Source organism: Pagrus pagrus, assembly GCF_965226575.1.
Source record: "Pagrus pagrus genome assembly, chromosome: 5".
NCBI classification, from domain to species: Eukaryota; Metazoa; Chordata; class Actinopteri; order Spariformes; family Sparidae; genus Pagrus; species Pagrus pagrus.
In genome coordinates, this window is record NC_140189.1 from 19720000 (window position 1) to 19743677 (window position 23678).

At 41.2% G+C, this 23678-nt stretch overlaps 1 protein-coding gene across 4 annotated transcripts in view; it reads right to left on the reverse strand.

Moving 5' to 3' along the window:
* unc5a (unc-5 netrin receptor A) overlaps window positions 1-23678 on the reverse strand; it is a 140802-nt gene that overhangs the window by 37649 nt on the left and 79475 nt on the right. For all 4 annotated transcript variants that reach the window (XM_084353935.1, XM_084353934.1, XM_084353933.1 and 1 more), the window contains exons 3-5: window positions 5328-5471; window positions 3681-3784; window positions 2298-2478 (exon numbers count right to left, since the gene is read on the reverse strand). In XM_084353935.1, the coding sequence (XP_084210061.1) occupies window positions 2298-2478; window positions 3681-3784; window positions 5328-5471 (429 nt within the window). The remainder of the gene's footprint in view (window positions 1-2297; window positions 2479-3680; window positions 3785-5327; window positions 5472-23678) is intronic.

Here is a 23678-nt window from a genome sequence, read left to right on the forward strand (position 1 = left end):
TCCTTCCTGTACATCCTGTGTTTGCCTCAGCTTACAAAGATACAGAGATTCCTGATTTATTGACTTGAACAGTGCTGGCGTTCCTTCTCTGTACATACTCCCTTCCTAATTTCCCCCTAACTCTCTCCTGTGCTTGTCGTGGCTGAATCATTTCCTTGCCCTCTCTATGCGATTGATTGCTCGCCGCGGCGAGGTAAATTGCCAGGCAACTCGGCCCCTGATTACCTCTTAGCACAGAGTGCAGTCACACCAGCCAGGCCTTGTTAAAATGCATCTCTGGCCCCCTGTTGAACCTGCTTTGAAAAGTAGCACTTATTATGACTTGCTACAGCTAGCTAAATCAGCTAGCATGGTGGACTGCGATGCTCTCAGGTAACTGAATTATTCTCTTCTTCTACAGAGAGACACAAGTGAACCGCAGTAACAGGTCTTTTTTAAAACAAGAGCACTTCTACAGTAATTTAACCTCCGTTGATACAGCAATGGTTACACATTTGTCAAGCACATAGACTGATGGGAAGAAATAAAATTGTCAAGCAAGCGCCCCAGCAATTTGTTTACAATTTGTGGGGTCTGAGAGTGAAAACAATTGCTTGACAATACAAGAAAGGCGAACAATAAGAGTGTGAATGCGTTTGCCTCCACAGTCATTTCAACAACAAGCTAATCAATTATAATCAGCAGTAAGAATAATTTTCATTTTTATGCTGGAGGCTCTGAGGAGTGTATGATTGTGTGTTTTGAGTGCATGCTCCAAATGAACACATTTCATTTGAAACCGTTCACCATGAAAGTGCACATGCCTCAATTATCAACAGCGTTTAAGTTTGAATGTCCTTCAGGGTATGCACAGTCAAAGTCTGTTTGATTACAAAATTAGCCAAAGAAGAAAAAGTGTGTTGAAGTGTTTTGTCAAAAAACTAAAATACTCTACTTTCTTTTTACTGTTATATAGATATAGATATTAATTTGATTATTACATTTATAAATGAAACAAAGCCAAATACATTTTCGATACATTTTCTCACTCTAGTTTATCTGTGTAATCTACGCTTGTATTTTTGGATATGGTAAAGAGAATATTTATTCCTATACATTAAGGCTCTAAAGCCATCCATCAGTGTCCCTCGTGTTTCGCACTATGCTCATATTTTCTCAAGTTCAGTTCATCCTACACCCTGAAATCCACTGAGATTCCCTTTGAGAGCTTCTGTTAGCTGCGAGGGCAGAGCAACTACAATCTTAAATGGAAATTGATATTCAAGTAGCTACAAGCTGAAAATGAGAACGGCCTGAGATATTACATTTTGATCAAATAATTGCCGTCTGATTTCACAGGGGATATGCATACATGTGGTTCAAGTTAATTACCTGCATAAAAATAACCAGATATTTCTTTTAAATCTAGTCTAATAAATACACTGTAAAAAAAACCTTTTAAGATACATAGTGCTGCATATTTGTGGCATATGTTGTGTTTTCCTATATTATGTCATGTTGGATAACACACAATAACTCTCCTGACTTTACAGCACACATCTGCTTGCAGCCTCAACAAAAACAGCCCGTGTCAGACACTGTGCCAGATTATACATCGCTTATATACATAAAGCTGCTTTCATGCAGTCCCACATGATTTCAATTTCATGTTTTCATGTACCCTGTAGCTGAGAGCGAAGTCGAGCTATAACGTATGCAGAACCTGAGCAGTGCCAGTACCCCAGAAACCCTCTGTGATAGAAAATATGCTGTTTCTCTGCATTTTAATAAAGATCAGTCTGCATATCAAGCCAAGTCATTATTTACAGTTTGCTCTTAATTCAATTTCTCTTCTCATATTGGATCCACTACAGAGAAGGAGGATGGCAGCCCCGAGATCGGAGACTGCCAGCTCTTGGCCGAATGGCTGCCAGTAACATTTTAAGTTGTGCTAATTAATGTGCAGACACACTACTATCTCTTTGTGCCGTTATTTATGATAGTGAAATTAATTGCTTGCTGAAAAAAAGAGCTGACTTACGCAAGTCGTCACCATATGTCACACATGCATAACGCTGCATACTGTTATTACTAAGACTACAGAGCAGAATCTGAGTGTAACATAGAAGAAGTGCGCCTGGGTACCTTCCATGCAAGAGAACATGCAGAGATTAATGTGGAAATGTGGGATAACAGATGCCACATGCAAGCAAAACATGACTCATCTGAGCTGGTTTTATATTCTGAAGCTGGGAGCCCAGACCTCTTATTAGCCTCCGAGCCTCCTTTGACACCTGTGGAAAGAAGTCGTCACCTACCATAGACCAGGACCGTGGCGGAGGTGCTCTTGCGGCGAGCGACGATGTTTTTAGCCACACATGTGTAGTTGCCCGTGTCGGCCAGCCGGGCTTTTTTGATGATTAGATTGTGGTCAGTCGTGATGAAAAAATTGGGGTCGCTCGCTGGGTTGACAACATCCTCGTTTCTCTGCCACTCCACCTGAAAATATGTTTCAGTGGTCAAAATTCACTGCAGCTGATTAGAGACTGCCCCCCCCACCCTGACATGCTGTGGATTAGACAGGAAAAAGCAGAGAGGTACATCTGGTTTTGATGCAATCAAACAGACAAAAAGAAGAACGAATGTAGATCGGCATGACGCTGAAATGGAATTAATTTATCTATATGCCCTACTGATTTGACTATTTATTCCCTTTGTGTGGGGAGTGCAGCTTTTATTGTGTATCTGCTAGAGATCTCTGTAGCTATGTGCGGTCTTTGAGTGAAACCGATCACGATTTGTGTAGTTTCTGTGCCCTCTTGCAGAAGCCAAAACTGATGTTATTCCTTTTTTGGTGTACTCTCAGATTGGCTCGCTTGTTTTCTTGCTCTCACTTGACCTCGTGCCGTCTCCAGAGTAGCTACGGTACGGCAGCATTGTTGTCGGTATTACTGCCAGTTTCGATGCCGCAAATAATTGGGCTTTCTTCCTCTTGTATGCTATCCCTGTTTTCTCCCCGTGGTGACTTCTGCTCTGATGTTCTTTTCTGTTGAACTGCAGTTGGCACCTTCCCTTCCTATTTCTCTGCAAACCGTCCCCTACACTGTTGAGCTGCGATTGGCTAGCCGCTGCTCCTGGTCTCTGGGCTGTCTGAGTGGCTGGCCTAACCTCCTCTTGTGTTGTTATTAGAGCAGTTAGTGCCTATCTGGGACCGGGAGGGTGCAGCAGACGAGGTGAAACAGCTGGCCCCAGTCTGGTCCTCTAAACACAGACATGCACCGCCGAGAGACATGAAGGGAGGGCGAGAGAGAGTTGTGCAGAACAAGAGTGTATGAGAGACACAGTACATGGAGAGATGGCAGAGAGATAGAGAATGAGATGGGGAGCGAGTGAGGCAAATAGACCCATTAATTATGGATAGGCCTTTAGAGATGCCAAACGGGGAGTGAAGCCTCCAAGCCTATCCTGAGTGATGTGACGAGACGATGTGATATACGGCTTCTCAGAGATGTAAGAGAGATAATAAATCAATAATGGGGAATAATTAGAGGTGTAATTTATCCGTCTGTTCCCTGGTGGAGCGGGGAAAGACGCCGGGGAGCTCATCCTGAGCTACTTTTTGCTCTTTGTCCTCCTGGTGAGGAAAGGGTAAATGGATGCGAGATGTGGACCTATAAATATCTTCTGTATCTGTATCTCACCTCGGCTTGTGGCACTCCCTCGGGGGGATGGCAGCGCAGTAACACCTCCTCGTCCAATGCCACCTCTTTACCCTGCGGCTCCTCCTCAAAGTTCTTTCTCAGGTCTGCGGGAAAAAAACGGATAGAGAGAAGCACAACCAATTAGAATACTTCAGTGAAATACTTCCAACCACAAAAACTTGGTGATGTTTTCTAAAATTTCCACTCTTGAAATGTCCATCCGTAGCTTCTCTGAGCATGCTGCACTCCAGTTGGCCCCTAAGCCACACGGGGATCGGTGGCACCAACCATGTTGCTTATTACAGGCTGCCTGGCTGGTTCAGAGATGCTTGTCTGCTGCCAGAGGGGCCCCGCATCAAGCAAAAGCAATTGCATTACCCCTCACTCCTCCCCTCCCACCCACTCTCCGCTCTCCAGCATCCGCCAGCCTCCAGCTTCCATCTGTATGAGGGCTTGGAGCAGCCACACGAAAACAAAGCCCCGAGGCGCCTGGACAAGAGCTCCAGCAAGCCTGGCTGACTGCATGGGGCTTCACATTACGTCTCATTGAGTACTCTTACTGTTGCACCAAGTCCTGCTATATATTTGTCCATAAACCCAGGCTGTGAATTACACAGGTAAAGGCCTATTTGAGCGAGACAGGCTCTTGATAGCTGGCGGGCTGGTGCAAATTTGATGTGTTCACCCCGGGCTTTGACTCAGAGCGTAGCAATGTCTTATTGTTTTGCAAGGGGTCAGGGTGCGGCTGTGAGCCGCCGGTGAATTCCTTTAAACAGATGTTAAGCCTGTCCTGACCAATCATACTGAGAGGAGCGTTACGACAGGCAGAAAGTTTCACGACATTCAATTTAATTTAAGTCGATACAACGGGACTGGAGGTGACTTAAGATATAACAGTCCCGTAAGGCTTAAATGTATGTGAGTGTGTCTGCGTGTGTGCATGTGAACATCATGTGAGCCGGTGCATGCACACACACATACTTATTGAAGCATGTGTGCCCTTATCTCACATCTAACTGACTTTGTTGAGCTTTCAAACAAGTCTGGATAATGAATGTGTGTTTTCAAAACGTCTGGTGGTTTGGAGACAGCGCTGCGTTCAGCTCTGTCTGGAATAATGCATATTTATGTGGGAATTAATAGGCAGAATGCTTTAAAATACTCAAATGTAAAATGGCTTCTTCTAATAAAGCTTTTGAGGCTGCGGCGAGGGATGTGTCTGTGTTCCCCAGACAGATTTATGATTGCTGCGCCGCAATAAATTTCAAATCTGTTTTTATTCCGGTTACTTTCATAGGGATCATTGCTGATATACTGTATCCAGTGAAAAATATTCTCATGAATACTCAAATTTAGTGTTCCATTTCTTTTTTTAAGGCTGCTTTCAAGCAGACGCATTCCTCTGTTTCTCCCTACCAGGGTCAGATATTTTCTTCTATGAGTGAATCGCAGAAGGGGGATTTAGCTAAGTTGTAATCACAGTAAAACACTGAAGCATCAGATCATAATCGGCTCTGGGCTTATTGCTAAATGAAAGTTACAAGTCCTCAACAACTCAAAGTGAAAATATCTTGCCAATATCCTCTAACGATAAACTGACGTGTGATATGTAAACACCTTGTTGGAGAGAGTTTGTTTTACACTCACAAGCAATCCTGATGTACGCTTTTTGGCTCTTCTGGGTTCCCGTAGTGCTCCAGGCGACACATTGACACCAGTACTCATCGAGGCCGAAGATCTTCTCCACCTGCTGTCTGGTGATTTCAATCGTCACCTGCATGATTGGCAGCGCTGCAAAGAAAAAACAGAAAAAAAACAACTAAAAAACATCATAATGGTGAGAAGAGTGAGTGCACGTTCAGTCCCCATCAGCTCGTCTGACGGCAGGCGAAGAATGAAATGACCGTAAATATTTCTCCACAGAAGGAAAACAAATGAGCTCAACTGAATCCTTAAGTGCATTTTGTACCTTGAACTAAACCGGCAAAGTAATTTTAAAAAAGCTGGGCAGAATAAACAAGCAGAGAAGCATAATCATATATAAACAGAGTGCTTGTTAACTGAGGAAAATGAGAAGAGAGCCTCACAGCTATCCTTGGTGTAATTTGGAGGGCGTTAAAACGGCAACAGTTGGGAAGGAAAAAGGAAGCGCTAAACACTCTACAAACAAATACTCTCAGCACGACCCATTTCTCTATTATTAAATCCAGAAGGGCGGGAAGAGTTCGCAATCTATAGAGCAATTCCACAACAGTGTTTATATATGTGATGCTGCTGTAAAACACCAGAAATCCACTTTATTTCTTTTCAAGAAGAAAGTAAAGACAACCCGTCTCTAACAAAGCAATAATCGACAACAGAAAGTATCATTCTGCTAAACCGTCCAAACAATATCGTGTTGTCAGAGACCTGCCTTTTTTGATATCTCACAACTCTTTCATTTCATTTTCTTTGACCTTTTACTTGGCGACCTGTAATCCAGAGATGTTTTTTTATATATTGAGCTACAACCTTGATCCCTGCCCATGTGTCCTACTTTCTCTTCACTCTGATGAAGAGATTGCCATGTTTTCATGTCTTCAGCTTCTAAACCTCTCCATCTCATCTTTTCTCTCCGGGGTCTTCAGGAGACAGAGAGGTGTTGAACCTTTCATATAAACACAGAACATTTGACAGTCACAGAGGACACATCCCAGAGACTGACGGAGTAGCGCATAAGTCGCTGTATATTTATGTCTCAACGGAGTGACGCTCTTCATCTGCCATTTACATAAAAGCACTTTGTGACACTCTCGCACTCCCCTCACACACTTGATCCGTCTGCAATGATCATTTCCAGCCTCAGACGGAAGCTCGACTAAGTGGCACCTATCAGGCCATCAGACCTGTACAACAATTACGTAAAGCACTTGCACTGATATAAAGTATTCATTAACCAAAAATTTTCATAAACAATTTGAGGCAAACTGTGCACAGATGTGTACAGACTTGTGTGAGTGCACGGTGGCCCGGCGGTGACACAGGCTGTCGGAGAGGAAAGCAGAGTGGCTCCATAGCCAGTGGCCACACGGTGATAACTAGCTGTGAGGGTCACTGGCAGGCCCCGCCCCCCTGTGTATTAGCGTCTAAATACGGTAGATTTCACTACGTGCGATCACAGTGAATGTGAGTACATGTGCAGCGAATCCATCCCTGAGGCACCACTCTGAGCGTCAACATAACCCTGTGCTGCATGCAGGATTTTACCAACAACCCGTGTTCAAGCTACACTTCCAGCTAATTCAAAAAGGAGAAAAGGTGATATTTGTATGGCCGTGTTGGCTTTAATAACTCATAAAATGACAAAAAGTTGGATTCATTCTTAAATAGAAGGCTGGATTGAGGATTTCACTCTCATTTACCAACTTTCTCTTTCTCAGTTTCAGCGTGTGTGTGCGAGCAGTGCGAGGCACAGGCTGAGAGAGCACCTAAAAGCTAAAACAAATGGCTAAAGGGCACTACGGAGGATGAACAAATGGAGCAGGAGAAACCCTCTTTCCCCCATCAAATCAGCAGCGTGGCTGTTTTTGGCTTTCCCTTTAAAGAAACAACAGAAACAACATTCAAAATCTCTACATATGCAAAACAAGGACAATGCATGTTCTTGCCGTTACATTTTGTATATTTAAAACTAAAAGTCAGCCACAGCAGTGAGAGGAAACACGACTTGGTTACATCTGCACTTTTATTTACAGCACATGCAGCAATGAGCCGTTTATATCTCGTACCTCAGGGAGGGATTTGGTAGGTTGAATTATTTTATTGTGGTTTTTATTGTTTTATATGTGTATGCTGGCTATTATGTGTAATTCATCTGCAATCTTACTTAAAGGTTAAATATATGAGATTTTGAAAATTAAGCAATTTCTACATAATATTGCATTAATATAGCATCAAACAGCTATACTTGCTAAGGTCATAGTGGAGTAATCTGTGTGTGTTGTGATCTGAGCTTCTCTGGCCTTGTGCAGGGTTGCAACTGTATGAGCTTTTCACAGTATGATAAATATCACTTATTACACAATTATAGTTATAGTATAATTAAGTATAATTAGTTACAGTTATAACGCCCCCTAAAGAAAATGACAGAAATGAATATTGACACAAACTTGAAATATGTATATTATTAATGACGCTAATAAGGCAGGACTCCATACTGTAGCTAAGCAGATTGACGTGGTCCAATAACCGTCAGTTTTCATACCATAGTATACCTTAAACTGGCATACCACTGCGGACCACGGCCTGGTAAGAAACTTTCTCAAATTACAGCCAAATGGTCTGAAACATGCAGTAATCTTTTCCAAAATCCACAACATGTTTTTACTTAACAAAATGTTTTGTTTCAGTCCATATTTGTTGGTGTTTAGCCTTCCAAAAACAACATTTTCACTGTGGCAAAAAAACTGTTTGCTCTCGGATTACTGAACGCACCTGACGGCATGGTCAAACAGTAATCTAACAGCATGAGAAATTACATTTATATAACTACAATAACAAAAACACAAAAAACACCTTTGCAGCTCTTACACTGTAATAGTTTGTCCAGCTACCACTGCAGATAAAGTCAGCTGCGCATGCAATTTTTTTATTCCTGTTAAATCATCAATTCCCCGGCCATTAACTTCCATGCAGTACTGTTGAAAAACAAAAAGCTGAAGCATAATATTGATGACCTCATGATATGGTAGATAATCTTTAAATATGCTCGGCCCGTGATCACTTTTGTATTTAAAGTGTTTGGTTTGAATATTTCACTGGGTGTAGGTAGTTACAAGACGCATAAAGATGCAAGAGGATTATAGAATTAGGTCATGTAGTAACAGAATCAGGATCCATATCTGATCAAACCTGCCTAATTGTACTGTTTGATCCGAGTTTGGTGAGCTCCGTTTTGAAGCAAAACACAAATGGCTGTCTGGTGAGAAACTCTCTAATAACACAACTAAACAGCACAATAAAATGTGGTTCTGAAAACACTTAGTAGAGACAACAGTATTTGATCAGCACTGCCTAATTTTACAGTTTGATCTGTGTCTGTGAGCAATGTGTGATCAGAAGCCACTTTCTTTTATTTCCAACTTTACTGAGTGAACAACAGCCGTATTTCTATTGGAGTGAAATGCAGGTGCTCCACTGTGATATCTACAGTGTAATAGGAGTGAATGTCATATATTTCACCTTGGAAAAAAAGGGGCAATGCTTGCTATATATGGACTCAAGTATGCAACAATAGTACAGTCTCAGTGTGGAGGACAAAGAGAGGGAAAATCAATGCGAAGCATGCCCCTAAAGCTGAAGGCTAAATGAAACTAAATTCTGAGAAACAGCCTTGAAAACATTTGATGGCCCTGATTCAGACTGAGCTCACAGCAGTTTACTTGCTGAAAATGATATGAAAAAATAGATTTGAATACATACATTTGAAATAAGCTGTCGGTGCCCTGTATGGCTCTACTTACAGTAGAAATTTGTTTGATTAATGCAAACCTTCCTTCTTCTTTGAGCTGGAGGGTGAGAGGAATAAAGATCAGTATGGAGATGCAAAGCATGAACAATGGCAACCTGAGGTGAGAAATCCAAAGAGGAGCAATTTGAAGCTCTGCTTGCCGGGGTAATTGCATTCTGTTTCCTTATCTCTTCCTGTCTCCATAATTACCTGCTTTCTGTGTCTGACACCTTCCAGTAACACCGCTGTGAGTCACTCTGTCCAATTTCACTCCAATTAATAAGTAGGACAAAATAATCTCATCACTTTGGCAACAAATAGGACAGTAATTTTTTTAGTAGTTAATAATGATTGGACCAACCACTATTTACTATTGTTTTTCCAAAGTCTATTCCACTGGGACTGCGGTGAGTAAAACAAAACTTTATGAGCATCACTCAAAGATGACTGATACAACAACCACACCATTGATTCATGGAAAGCTGTGCCTTTCTGGAAACAGGCTACTGACACACTTATGACTCAATTATATCAGTATCGATTTATAATAGTGTGCTCAGCTGCCTCCAAGGTGCTGGGAATTAAAGAGAGAAAGAAGAAATTTACACTTCCTTCCCTGCAAGTTACTGAGCGTGCACTTAACATTACTGTTAAACGATAATTAAAACATGACACGATTCCCCCAGCCTTTGGTTTGATCTGCAGCCCATTTTTAAATGAGCTCATATCCCAAACCTCAGTGAAATTACTGTGAATTTTAAGGGGTGATTATGTGATTGACACTGAATGAATCCTGGGCTTACAGCTGGAACGCTGGCGAGTTTATTTTTATTGGAGTGCAATGAGGCAACTTACGTGGATGTACTTACCCATAATATTTGCAAAATACACACATTCCAACCTTTGTAAGATTACTCTGGAATGAAGAGGGACTGGAAACTAGACAAGAGTGTGCAGACTTACACAAGGACAAACACACATCTTATCATTAAAATACAGTCGCACCGATGATATCATTAAAGTCAGCTCCTGTCTTTTGGTCGTTAAATACCACTTGACGCTCAAATTCCTTGTCTGACAAGGGTTGATGAACTTGCAGTAAATGTTTTCTGACATGTTGATACCAGATGGCAGTAAGTACATTTACTCAAGTGTTATAGGTAAGTACAATTTTGACATTTTCTGCTTTTATCTCCTATACTTCAAGAAATAATCTAAGTTAAGACAAGCCGGTTAAGAGTTATCTCGGGGGTAAAAATTCATATACTACCAAACAGTTTGCTAAATAGTTGAAATGAGCTTCACCTTTACCAGATTCAACATTAAAGTGATGAACACATTAATGCAAGAATAATTACAATCCAACAATATGATATGCATTATTCGGAAATGTGCCCTTCTGCATGATTTACTTGTTTACTTGCTGCTTTTACTTCAATAAGAAGGCCGCTGGAAAAATGGCCTTTGGCTGTCCATGCAGTAGAACGACATAAATATTTCTTAAATTGGAGCTACATGACCAGAAGAAACAGAGAAAAGGACCGTGCTGTTCCTGTTTGCACAAAAGGTAGAAAACCTACCACAACCACAAGGCACTGTGCCGCACCGGACCAATAAACACTCCCTCTGCTGAGTGATGTACTGCGAGTTGGGTGGTGCTAGTAACCAACAATATCATACGTACAGCTAAACAGTACACTGAAATATGTTTATGAAAACATTTTAGGTAAAGGATGGACAATGAAAAGGGTTGTGGTTCATATTTGATCAGCCCTGCCTTGTTTCACAGTTTGCTCAGAGTTTTTACAGCCTCTGTTTTCACAATGCAGAAACAATATAGCAGCGAACGCTTCACAATCCTTCCCTATTGTGGCCAGAAGTGCACATAAATATGTTTCTAAAGCATTAAAATAATAAATAGCCAGTGTCTTGGTTCATAGTTTATCAGCACTGCCCAGTTTAAACAGTTTGATCAGTTTGGTGAGACGCCCCTCGTCCAACAACAATCTGTAGTTGACAGAACAGCCTTACAGCCGTGAACGGCCAGATGATGTTTTTGCTTACAAAGAAGTCAAATCTGCAAAGTTCCTGTTTACAGTAAGTACAAGATCAGAGTATTTCCTCCAGCCCTCGTTCCAGACTCCAACATTACTACAAGAGCACAGAATAGATATTAATTTAACAAAAGGTTGCAGAGTTTCGGTCTGTTTAGTCAGTGCAATGTTTGTGCCGGACGTCACAGTTCAGGACAGTTCAGGCAGAAGTTCGATTCATTTACTTATGATTTATTTTCTTTACTTACACTTCATCAAAAGTTCGTAAACAACTTAAGTATCTCTGAGGCTAAAACAATCAGAATCTATGGTTTTATTATCACTGCCTATATAAGCTATAAAAGTTACAGTAATGCTATAATATTTCTATAGTAACAATATAGTAACCCTACACTTAGAATACACTAACTATATAAATCTACGTTCACTCTGTCATAAAGTAAAGTGGTGTTAAAATTATAGTGAAGTTCTTTAACGTAACCTGGTTTGTCTTGTTTGCCTGCAACCAGGGAAGTGACTCATTACTTTGGTTCAGTTTATTTATTTGAGTGAAGATTAACCTGGCTCTTTTGCACAGAAGCATGATTTGTGATCCACTTCTTCATGTGGACCGAGTTAACTCCTTCTTCTTTAAGAGTCGTTCAAAAAGAATGACTCCTTCATGAATGTAGCATCACGCTAAACATACGTCAAACTGTGGGTCAGGAGCATGTTTGTCGTGGACCAGTTCAGACTAGTGGATAAAAACATACTGCTCTAGTGTACGTCCTTGGTTTCAGAGGTGTGTGTGGGAGTGTGGTGCACTGACAAAAAGTTATGTAAACTTCTTCTTTTATGCACTGTGAACAAAGTTAGGCTATGTACCCTGCAGCATTATTAATGCACTTACCTAATCCTCTTTGTTCCCTGTGGACAAGGTCACAAAAAGCTGCCTGCATTGTTCCCCATCCTCGGCAACACGACTCCCCCCCCCCCCCCACAAGTTAAGTTCATCTCGGCCGGCTCATCCGTCACAGTTCTGCGCAAACGCGAAAGCAAACACATCGTTTTGCCTCGAGACTTCCTGAGTTTCAATACATGAAACGGAGGGAATGAAAAAAAGGACTGGACGAGATGCAGAGTGGCCGAGTTCAAGAATTAAGTGACCTTACTGTGGTATGATGGAGCTGTAGGCAGTGAAGTACAATACAAGCTATTACTTTAGCTATTTCTATTTAATAAACTCTGCTTTGCTCTAATCTGTGGCAAAGGCAAGATTATTCACACATGCACCCCATTCAGACACTTCATAGAAAGGCACAACGTCACACCGCGAGACAAGAGCAAAGACATATTTGTGTGTGCTTGTGTGTGTGTGGGATGAATTCCCCCCTGAGCCAACAGGGGCTCAACACACACAGGGCAAACATCATTGGACTCAATCCCGGGTGAGTCGATATTGGGCTTGTCTGAGTGCGGGACTTTATTTTTCTCTCCCTCACTCTTGTTTTCGCAGGCTGTGACCTCAATTCCATAGGGGTCATTTGCTTATCAAAGGCAAGGACTGGAACTTGCAGGTCCTGAGTGTGTGTTCATTGAAACCAAGGAAATTCAATTAGGCGGCATCCCCACTGTGTGTGAGGCTGGGATTCATCAGTGGATATAGGGAGGATTAGAGTTGGGTGACTCTACATCAGGGGATTGCACCATTTCAAGGGAGAGAGTTCACAATGGTTGAGGGGAGACATCACAGATGAACGCTTTTAAGAACGCTCCGTCTGCACATCTTGGCAACCAGTCAAAACCGTCTTTTAAGTGTTTCATTTCCTCCTGCGGTTTTTCTTTATACTGGCATCAGTGTCATCGCCAACACCACGAGTGTCCTTCTTTTCAAGGAACCCACAATACACTCTTCCTCAAACCAATTACTTTACCTCTTCTACATGAAAGAAATCCTGACACCAAGCCAGGCCATCAAAACACAATTTTGTCTTGAGCTAAAAAACCTTCTGAAATAAGACAGGGAGGTAACAGCCTGTACATTATTTCCATCTGTAAATAATAAATAAAAATAAAGTTAACCCCTGGTCACAGAGTCAAGGGCATAACTGCTTTATCATTAAGTCTCCAGACTTTCATTACCATGTAAAGCAGGGCAGTGATGGGTGGCCCACGCTCCCTGACGTGGAGAGCGGAGAATGGCAGGTGGCGCCATAAGCGTCTGTCTCCAAACAAGGATAACGTGGCCTTCTGAGTGAAGCATGGCTCTATTAAACGGCAAGAGAGATGGGATCAGCAGAGGGAGGGGGGAGGCAAACAGAAGCCCGGAGTTCACTGGGAATTCAGTAGTCAGGCCTCCCATTCAGGGATGTTGGTGAGGTTGCGACTCGAGTCAGTGGGACAGCGTTCTGGGTCAAGGCTCTGCCTCCGGTTATGACCAGCTTTTCAAGAGCTTCTTTTGATTGAGCTGTCCATTTTCCACAATGAATGCACGCTGCAAGGCCCCGGCTGATGCGCTGGATGTCGTTACAGATTATTCATGGCTGACAAACAGGCGAGCAGGTAGCGCTCCAATCAATCCGGATAGGTTCAGTCCAATGCCACTCCAAGGAGACTCAGGTGGAGCCTCGACGGTGGAGTGAGAAGAGTAAATAGTGCAGGACAGAAGAAACACTAATGAAAGTCATGGACTGAGACGCCTGTTTTGAAATTCTGCTTTGGTTACTAGCTGGAAGTGCAGGTCTCTTTTTTCTTTTTAACCCACCTAGAAAAAAGGATTTTTGTCATTGCGAGCCTCGACCAAATGGTACCATATGGTAGACATTTAAATTTAGAATCTCTTTAAAGCCGAGAGGATTGTTTTAAATAAAATACACTATCTGCAGTTCAAGTTTTTAAGAACTAGATCAGACTTGCTCAACTGTGTGGTGGAAACTTTTATCCCAGTAGGTTTTAGGATGTTAGTATTTTTCTACAAATTATCGCTGACCTGTATTCACACACAAAAAAAACTGAAGATTTCTATCAGGGTTTCTGTTATCTGATAAACACCCTTTTTCTTTGGAAAAAAATGTCCCACATATTTTATTCTCTTTGGTTGTTATGTTCGGTATTATTATTATTTTCCAAAACTAAGCAGGTCATGAGGACGTCTCCATGAATTGTTTTTAAAAGATGACAACACAGCAATTAACTGTCTTTTTCCAGAATCGCTGACCTTTATAAACACACAATATTTGACTGGAATTTCTTCCATTTGTCCAGGACATTGAAATCTTCCTGTTCAAACCCTTGTTGTTCCAGTTTTTACAAGAACAATAGCTGAAAAACAACCCAATTCCACAACGTCTCGACTTTCTAAAGATTTATTCTGATTTTAAGAATCAGACATATGCATATGGAGCCATTCCAGCAGAATGAGCCAAGAACACAGTTGTTTTTATAGAGGAGAATCTTGCTGACTGAACATAGTGTAGTTTGTTATCTGTACTGGATATTTGCTTTGCTGTTCCTTGTTCAAACTGATTCAGATGAGTATGGGCTAATCAAGCTGAACTTACACAATGTCTGTTGTAAACAATAGGGTGTGAAATGGGACTGAATGAGTAAAAAGATTGATGTAAGGCATATGAAAATGTAAGTTTCTGTACACTTAATTGGAAACATACTGTTGGCAGAAGTTGCACCATCCCCAGTGATCAGAGTGAAGCAGTCAATGGCCAAGATTTTTATTGGAATTAAATATTCAGTATATAAAAAAGGGTCATTATAGATATGATAATTTCGACAAGGTTGCAATGGAGTGTTGTTAGCTTTATCACACTGACATATGTTTATCCATCGCAACTGTCCGTTCTGCTAGCTGTACTTTTTTTTATGATTTACATCTCTACAGATAAGGGGAGCGTGTTTTTAACAAAGAAATATACTTAAGTCAACACACTTTTTTGAGAGTCTGGAACTAAAAAAAAAAAAAAGCCAACAGATTATCTCAGTTATAGACAGGAGATTCAGAGATGCATCTTCTGATTTGGCAGCAATCTTTCTGCTGCTAACCTCCTGGAGGGCAGCCGCCTGAAAGGGTGTGGTTCTGAAAGCCGCAGTGCACCCGAGGCCTTACACACTTCAACAGACTGCTAGAGATAAGTTAATCAGGTTATGGTAAACAAGATATCACAACTCAAAATTATGCTCTACCAAACTGGGTTAACAGTTCAATACGATTGAGTGAAATCATATGAGTTCAGTAGTAATAATAAATAATGACAAACACACTCTGCATACCTCAGAAGAGTGAGATCGTCACTCTGCAAGAAATTTCACTGCCATATTTATCACTCACACAACACCGTGCTAAGTGCGCACAGGAATTCACAACAATGCGCCGCGCGGTACAAATAAATGATGCTCAAATAGTGTTTTTAGTTGCACAGGTGTTGTGTTCACACGTTTGGAACGTGATAATGAATCGATGAACAAAACTTCAGAATAGCTCTTCCGCGTGTCAGCGCACACATCACAAGCCAGACGATAAAATAAAGTTTCCATTTATGTTTTTTACATTTACATCCGGTCGCCAGACACCATAGAGAAGCCACAACTGATTACATCAAACAGACATTAATTCAAAGCAATGGATTTTTCTATTTACACTGTTCCTCCATAATTAGTTTGCCTAACCTTTCCTTAATAGCAGCCACACACAAACACGCTCACTAACACACACACAGCGGCAGTGCTGTGATTTACCACAGTGCCCTTACCAAAGTGCCCTCGTTGTAATTACTCTCCATCCAATATCCTGACCCCGATGATTGGCAAGAGCAGAATGTACTATGTGCCACAGTCTTCAGGCTGGGAGTGACTGGGACCTGCTCCTTTATCTCCCACACACACCTTGTCCTACCTCGGATGAGAACACGTCGGAGGTGAAGGCCCTGAGCACTTTGCCTCTGCTTCCATTACATTCTGCCGAGTGGGAGGATCTGATAGAACGTTACCCACACATGAAAGCCCTGATAATTTGCTCAGGCTAACATGTTTCTCTCCCCCTTGTCTGTCATGGCCTTGAGCGCAGAAGTAAATAAGGAAAACTGCTTCAGGTAAGTCAGCTTGGCTCCCATCTGGTTGCCGAGTGCTCCGTGCCATACAAATTGCATTAGGGCTTTCCCCTCCCTACTCACGATCGGTTGGTGCCTCTTGGGCCTTTGGCCGGCAGTGTTGTCCAAGTAAGAGGCAGAGGTTTTTTGGTTAATCCAATGAAGGTGTGTGGGCGAATGTAAATATTCAGTGCAACAACAAACAGCATTCAGTAAACAGCCTGGGGGAACATACAGGCTGTGAAAGTCTTTCTACTTAACTCAACACAGTTTTGTAGACAAAAATGTGCTGTGACATACTGAAATTCACATTCACTCTAATAATAACACACACTATTTATGGATAATGGCTCATATTTTGACTAGATGAACAAAATGTTAAGTTAAGTGGATAAGTAGGAACGTTTTAATTGGCAGTAATAAGCTCTCCATTAGCATGTTGTATAGAGGACTAAAACTGGCATTTATCTTAAACAATCTGGTATCACGTCAACAAACTGCCAATTTACAACCCTCCTTTTCTGTTTCTATTTGACCTAATAAACCCAAATATACCTTCTAATGACTCCTTTATATTTGTATAAATCTAAACACCTTGTGCTAGGTAAGAAAAATCGCTCTAGTGAACATGTTGTTATAACATTCAGATTTCTTGCAATAGAATATTTTAGCAAGTACCCCTTTCAGTAACACTTCAAACTCAAGTTTTTGCATTTGCTAAAAAATTGCAGTTGTTTTCGCACTTTGCTTCGCAGCCTTCCTGCTTTACAAGTAAGAAGGAAAAAATAGGCCATTAACCAAGGCCGACAGAGAAAAGTCAAAGCCAGGCTGGTTTCTCGAGAAACCTCAGAATAGTTTATGTCAATAAAGTAATAATCTCAAGTCTAACCTACTACCCTTGCACCATGACTAACAAGTGGTTCTCCAGCAGACAACAGCAGCTGAAATGGCATACTGGGTCGCTTCACATCAAGTAAAATAAAGCAGTATCTTCTGATAGAAATTGAAGAATGGTTCGATCTTAAAAGAGTAATACCTGGTATATGTTCACAGTCTCAAGCCATAATCTGTTTAAATCCCCCACTTGCACCTGTGGTCACATGATGTTGAGTCTACGTGGTTCTCATTCCAATGTGGACTGTCTTGTTGAGTCCAGAGTCAACTACAATGTGACGCATGAGGGGATGAAGTGCTGCAGACTGAACACGGATTGAGATTAAATATTCATGTCTTTGTTCAGATGTGACTGTATTCATTATTGATACAGCAGATGCAACACAGAGAACTGTGGACTTTATAAATAACCTGAGATGGAGAAAATTGAGAAAGTGGACACAGGACACAGACGCAGCAGAGATTATAAACTGAGAAAACCAAACTTATGTGATGATTTCAGAATATGATTATACAAGACAAAAGATATAATCACAAAAAGAGTTGCAAATCATTTCCACTGCATTTATCAATTCCAAATTAATCTGAGAATTATTTTCTTGATTAATTGTTCAATAAATTAAGTCTCTATGTATATATGATTTATAATAATGATAACAAAATGGCCTTAAAAATGATGGTTAAAAATGTTAATCACAATTTCCTAGAGCCCAAGGTGAAAAATGTAGTTACTTCCTATAGTCCAAAATCTTACCAATTAAGTGCACTTACATATAAAAAAGTAGCAAATCCTCACATTTGAGAAGCTGTACCCAATCAAGAATAGGCATTTTTCTTGGAAGTTACTCAATAAATTAACACAAGCTAAGAGGGAGGGTGATTATAACACAAGTAAAAGACTCAGTTGCCACCAACAACGGGCCGAGACTTGTTTTCTAAACACGGTTTCATTTACAGGTCCAGAAGTTTCATGGCAAGTAGCTGGTAATCTCTGCCCTTTGACTGCTCTTTATTTACATGTTGCTTTAAGATCTCTTGAGACAGAAAAAAAAAAAGAGAATAAAACAACAAACATCTTCAGAAAACAAACTCTGAGTCTAAAACAACGTGAATGAATGAATTATTTAATCGAATCGCATAAAACCCTCAAGATTGTGTCCTGATGGCCCGGAGACCAGGACTGCTGCTCCTGTTGTTGTCAGCACGCCTCATTGAACATCCGCTCCGATGAAAGAGGTTTCCTCAAACACGTGCGGTGTCGCCTCTGCATTTTCTTTGTTGTGTGTTTGTGGTCGACGCATTTGACCACACGACACTGAAAGTGTTGCATGTGGGCAGGAAGCATGCTGATAATTGACTTGGGTTTTTATTCCCTGGAACACGAGGCAGAACTCATTTTCCTGCTTGTTTTTCACTCAGTCAGTCACGTGACCTGAAGTCCAGCAGGCTTCATACACAAAGTCAATCCATCATGTGTTTACTTGAGACTGTGTAGAAATTCTGCAGCAATTTCTATAAAGACATCTATAGATTGTAATGGGGGCAGTCAGAGTGAACAGTCAGTCAGTGCAGTCATAATGCTTTATGATGACACTCGTTAGCACATATAATGCTTTCTGATGCACTATATCACCTGTCATAAAACATTATAGATGTGACTTTGACGAGGTGCCTTATGGATGCTCTTGACTACTTCAAAACTAGAAGTTTACTTAAAATACACAATGGCTTTATTTTCACAAGGAGATGATGAAAACAGTGAGTCTTCCTCCCATCTGATTCTTACTTTGAATATGTCATACAGGTTTTATACCCCGAGGTTCTGTTCCTAAAGAAAACACATCTTACTTGTAATTCTCTACATTTTGGTGTCTTACATTAATGTTTCCCATTAGTTAGCTACAGCGTGGCGGGCCTCCACACACATACTGCGGCCCTGCGAGTTATACCATCTCGTATCAAAGCGGGAGTCAATGTCTACAACTTTTAAAAAACACCATGAGAAAGACAGCTATCAGGTAAATTTGTGGTCTCCAATAACATTAAGTTGATTTACTAGCTTGCAGTGGATTTCTCCAAAGTCTGTGTGTCCGTCCTGCTACATTTCTGGGCAGTGTATTCTTTGATCTGTATTTTGTCAGCCACTTCCCAGTTCTGTGCACTGTGACTAACAAATCTAAGACTGAAATAAAACTTACATTACTTCTTACATTTGATAACAACATTAATGGACAACATTGTTTATTGACTGCATATAACCATGATGTGTGTGAACATGCATTCATATGCGCATACACAAACGAAACTTGCGCTTTCCAGCAGCATCCTGGACCAGTCAAGACAACATAGAGGCAGCATGGTGCTCCTCTCAGAGGGGCATAGTTTTTAAACAAGACACGATTTTAGTCTCTCAGTCAAGGTTAAGTGATGAGCAAGATGGCAAGTGGTGGATTGATAGTGACTATTGACTATAGCCTATGGGCTTGTGTTGTATAGCCAAAGGTGTATATCATAGTGCAACCTGACGCGGGATATGTTTTGGTGGGAGGACAAAGGCTGTGTGCGTGGGAAATTGGAAAGCCAGCGTTGTTGTTTGACAAATGGTAATTATCATCCGCTTTTGTTCTGCTAATTGCACTTAATCATTATGTGGCCCAATTTGAAATCGGAAATCTTCTGGGGCCCACCCAAACTTTTAATTACAACTCTGTTCCCATCTTTGATGTGACTTAAGATGTCGAAGTCTGTTCCCTAATAGAATTATGTTGCCTATCAGTCAGAATTGTGTTTTTCTGCAATGCCATACTGACTTTATTCTCCACTACTGGGTGCAGCTTGAGGTTAGCAGGTTGCACATATCAATGGGAAACAGACTTCAGTACAACATTGGATAAAAAAAGACAAATGAAGTATAACTCGTAATTTGACTAATTTAATATTCAAATCATAAATATTCAATAGGAATTTCAAACTAAATTAGAAAATGGAACGTTATAATCTTTTAATTTATTTAATGTAAATTACCTCTCGCAGCCCACCTGCAGTACCTTCACAGCCCACCAGGGTGCCATGGCCCACACTTTGGTAATCACCGTTACAGTTAATTGTTAGGACTGCACTACATTTCTGGAATTATGTTCTAAATTATATATTTATGACAACATTCATGTTATTTATGAAATAGCCTCTTAATGTTTCTCTCAAAGTGCAGCAGATTGATGCAATTAACTTTAAAATGTGCAAAAGTTTCCTCCAGCCCCCCTAGAGGTTCTGAGGTCTACCCACAGTCTCTAGAAATCCTGTGGGAAACACTGCACATAATACTTCTTTTACATGCATTACACTTCACTTACCACCATTGTTATAGATGCATCAACATGTACTTCACTTTACTTAAACACGTACAGTGATAAAATGCATAGACTTATAGCATATTATAGCATACTATGAGCCCTTACAGTGGATGCCTGAGATGAGTATAGGTAGTCATAATGTATTATAAGCCCCATCAGTAAAACTCTAGTTTACAAAGTCAAGAGCATACAAAAGGCACTTAAGTTAAAATTCATTATCAGACACCTCTATAATGTTTCAGTGCATCAGAGTGTATTATGTGTGTTTATGAGTGTAGTCATGAAGCATTATAAATTCATTATAATGCACTATGAAGGCCCACATAACACACTATAGATGTGTTCCTCATAGAAAGTGATAAAAATTCTGAATGTACAGTTTTGACAACAGATTTAGATGCCGTTAGATATAAAAGCAGCATCCTAGCTGCGACTTACCTCTTATTTGTGGCGCTTCCAGAGAAAATGGTCTTTTCATACTTTACACAGCACTTCATGAGGAGATTGGAGCTATTCTTCTTCCCTCACTACATAAAAGAGTCCTTTCACTGTGCCACCACTATCCCATACCCAGGACACCCTGCAGCTTCTGGTTTAAAAGGAGGAGAGCAGTGAGTTGATGTTTGTTCCAGGAGTGTGTAAAATACCTATACTGAAAGTCTCCTTGGGGCCAAACACACAAAGCATTAACTGTCAGCCACCGAGTTCCTCTGCCTATCAAAAATCTCCATGGACTATTTAGCTGTCAGCTCCCTCACTGCACCTCCCAGCTCCACTATTTTTAAACGAATTTGAGCGGAGCAGGTGTTGATTGACACGGCAAACTCCCACTCTGTCTCCGTCTGTCAGCAGAACACTCGCGTCTCTCATTTCTAAGGAAGGTGGAGGTATGTTGAAAGATAAAATTATATTACAGCAGAAAATGTAAAATGAGAAAAATATCAAAGTTCATTGGCAAGAATCAAAATAGCAAGGCGAGGCGGGAAGTTTACCGGCTCTTCCCTGCTCCATCCTGAATCCCCACCGTGATAAAATGGCACATTTTGAGGCGCATTGTAGAATCCAAGCACATTTGCAACTTTGGCCTCTATTTGCTCAGCACAAGGGCAGCACAAGTGGCCTGGGTAATGCATGTGCTGCATTTCATTGCAGCATACAGACTACATTTTATTCAGATGTCTCGGTTAGGGCACGGCAAAGCTAAGAACTGCGGTTAGACCGATCCGAGCAAACATTTCCATGTAGCTCTGAGGACCGAGCTGCTTTCTACTAAGGTACACAGGCTACTGTGAGCCTGTGGAAATGGACTTGAAAATGCATTTCACTTGAGCATTGAGAAAATGTATCATTCCTCCTGCAAAGCCAAAATGTGGCAGAAAAGAAGGAGCGATTTATTATCATTTTAAAATGACTTTAACATAATCACACAGACTCTCATAAGCTTTTGTTACACACAGCCTGGCATGTCCTGCACACACTAACGACAAATGCAGGCTTGAAGGACTGTATTGATAACATGTCTGTCTTTACCAGCTGAGGTAAATAAATAACTTTAACTGTCTTGAAAGAAAGAACCACTGAGACTGCTGAATACATTCCAACATACAGCGAGGGCACAGCTTTTGTGAGGCTGACAAATATGAAATTACTTTGGAGAAAGCAAAGCGCGCGGCTGAGGCGGGATATGTTTTGGTGGGAGGACAAAGGCTGTGCGCGTGGGAGATTGGAAAGCCAGCGTTGTTGTTTGACAAATGGTAATTATCATTCACTTTTGTTCTACTAATTGCAGTTAATTTTAAAAATCATAATTCCTGCATGTCAAGACCAACTTCAAAGGAACAGATCCTACGTACTCCAAATCTCCAAATAAAAAATTTGACGCACACAAAGCGGGAGAAACTAGGAGTGTGGCCTTTGTGCGAGTGTATCGGCGAGATCAATCAGCACAGCTGGTTCGTTTTTAATTCTGCCTGCCTCACTTTACTCCCAGTGCTCCAAAACACACTTGCAGTTGTCTCAAGGCCAGACAAACACAAGCTTCAATTAAATCCACTTTGACTCCCTTCTCACTCGGAGGTGTGTTGCTTTGCTTTGAGGAGGTCTGTCTCCACACACACACACACACACACACACACACACACACACACACACACACACACAGCTTGCTGACCTGCCTGAGAGGCCTAATAGAACGTGCTGGCAGATGTGTCACGGGAACAATTCACCTTGCCATCTGTTTTTCGGCGCTTCATCGCCAAATCCTTCCCTCTCTGTCCCGCCATCAAGGACAGAATGAAATACAAGTCCCATTATGGGGAAGCAGCTAATAATGCATTATCAATTAGTCCCCTTGGCTACTGATCGATGCTTAGCAGGTGGTACGAGGCCATTTTGTTCATTTAGGACTATATTGTCCTCTTCCCCCCCTGATTCTCTTATTTCCTTCTGTTCATTAGATCCCAGCTCACGGACCTATCAGGTTTTACTTAAATTGCAACAGGACTGTTTCTCAATACTCCATTAAAGATCATGTTTAATCACTCCGGTGTGGCCTCAGCGCCATTAGGAAGACTCTGTCCTGAATTCGGCTGAATTTTGACCACAACAAAGTGACAGCGAGCAGCTTGCTGCTTTCACATTTTTCTAAATGTCATTCATGTTAAGGGAGCACCTGTAAGTCTCCTGTGAAGGTAAAAAGGTATTTATCTGCATCCATGTTGCTGACCTATACAGGACTGAGAGAAGAGGGAAAAAAATGTGTAATACAGCGGCAGAGCAGAGACATGGGGTGGAGGATGGTGCGAGAGAGGTGATTGGCTGCTATAATACCAGGGATAAGTATTGAGGTATTAAAATAAAGGTTACAGATCATTTCAGCTAAGCCAAGCTTATCTCCCCCTTAGATCAGAAATTAAATATGTCATCACATTACAATCCAGGATCTAGTCAATCAGAAAATACATATTTTATACAAATGAATCCTCGCTGGTTTGGAGACACAGGGGTTAGCCCTGTGGTGCCATAACACATTATTAGTTATATTCAGAAAGTGATGGATGGTTTTAAAAGATTTACAGACTACGTCATACGTTTTTATTTAGACTTCAAAAGGATTGACAGAGGACAGGAGC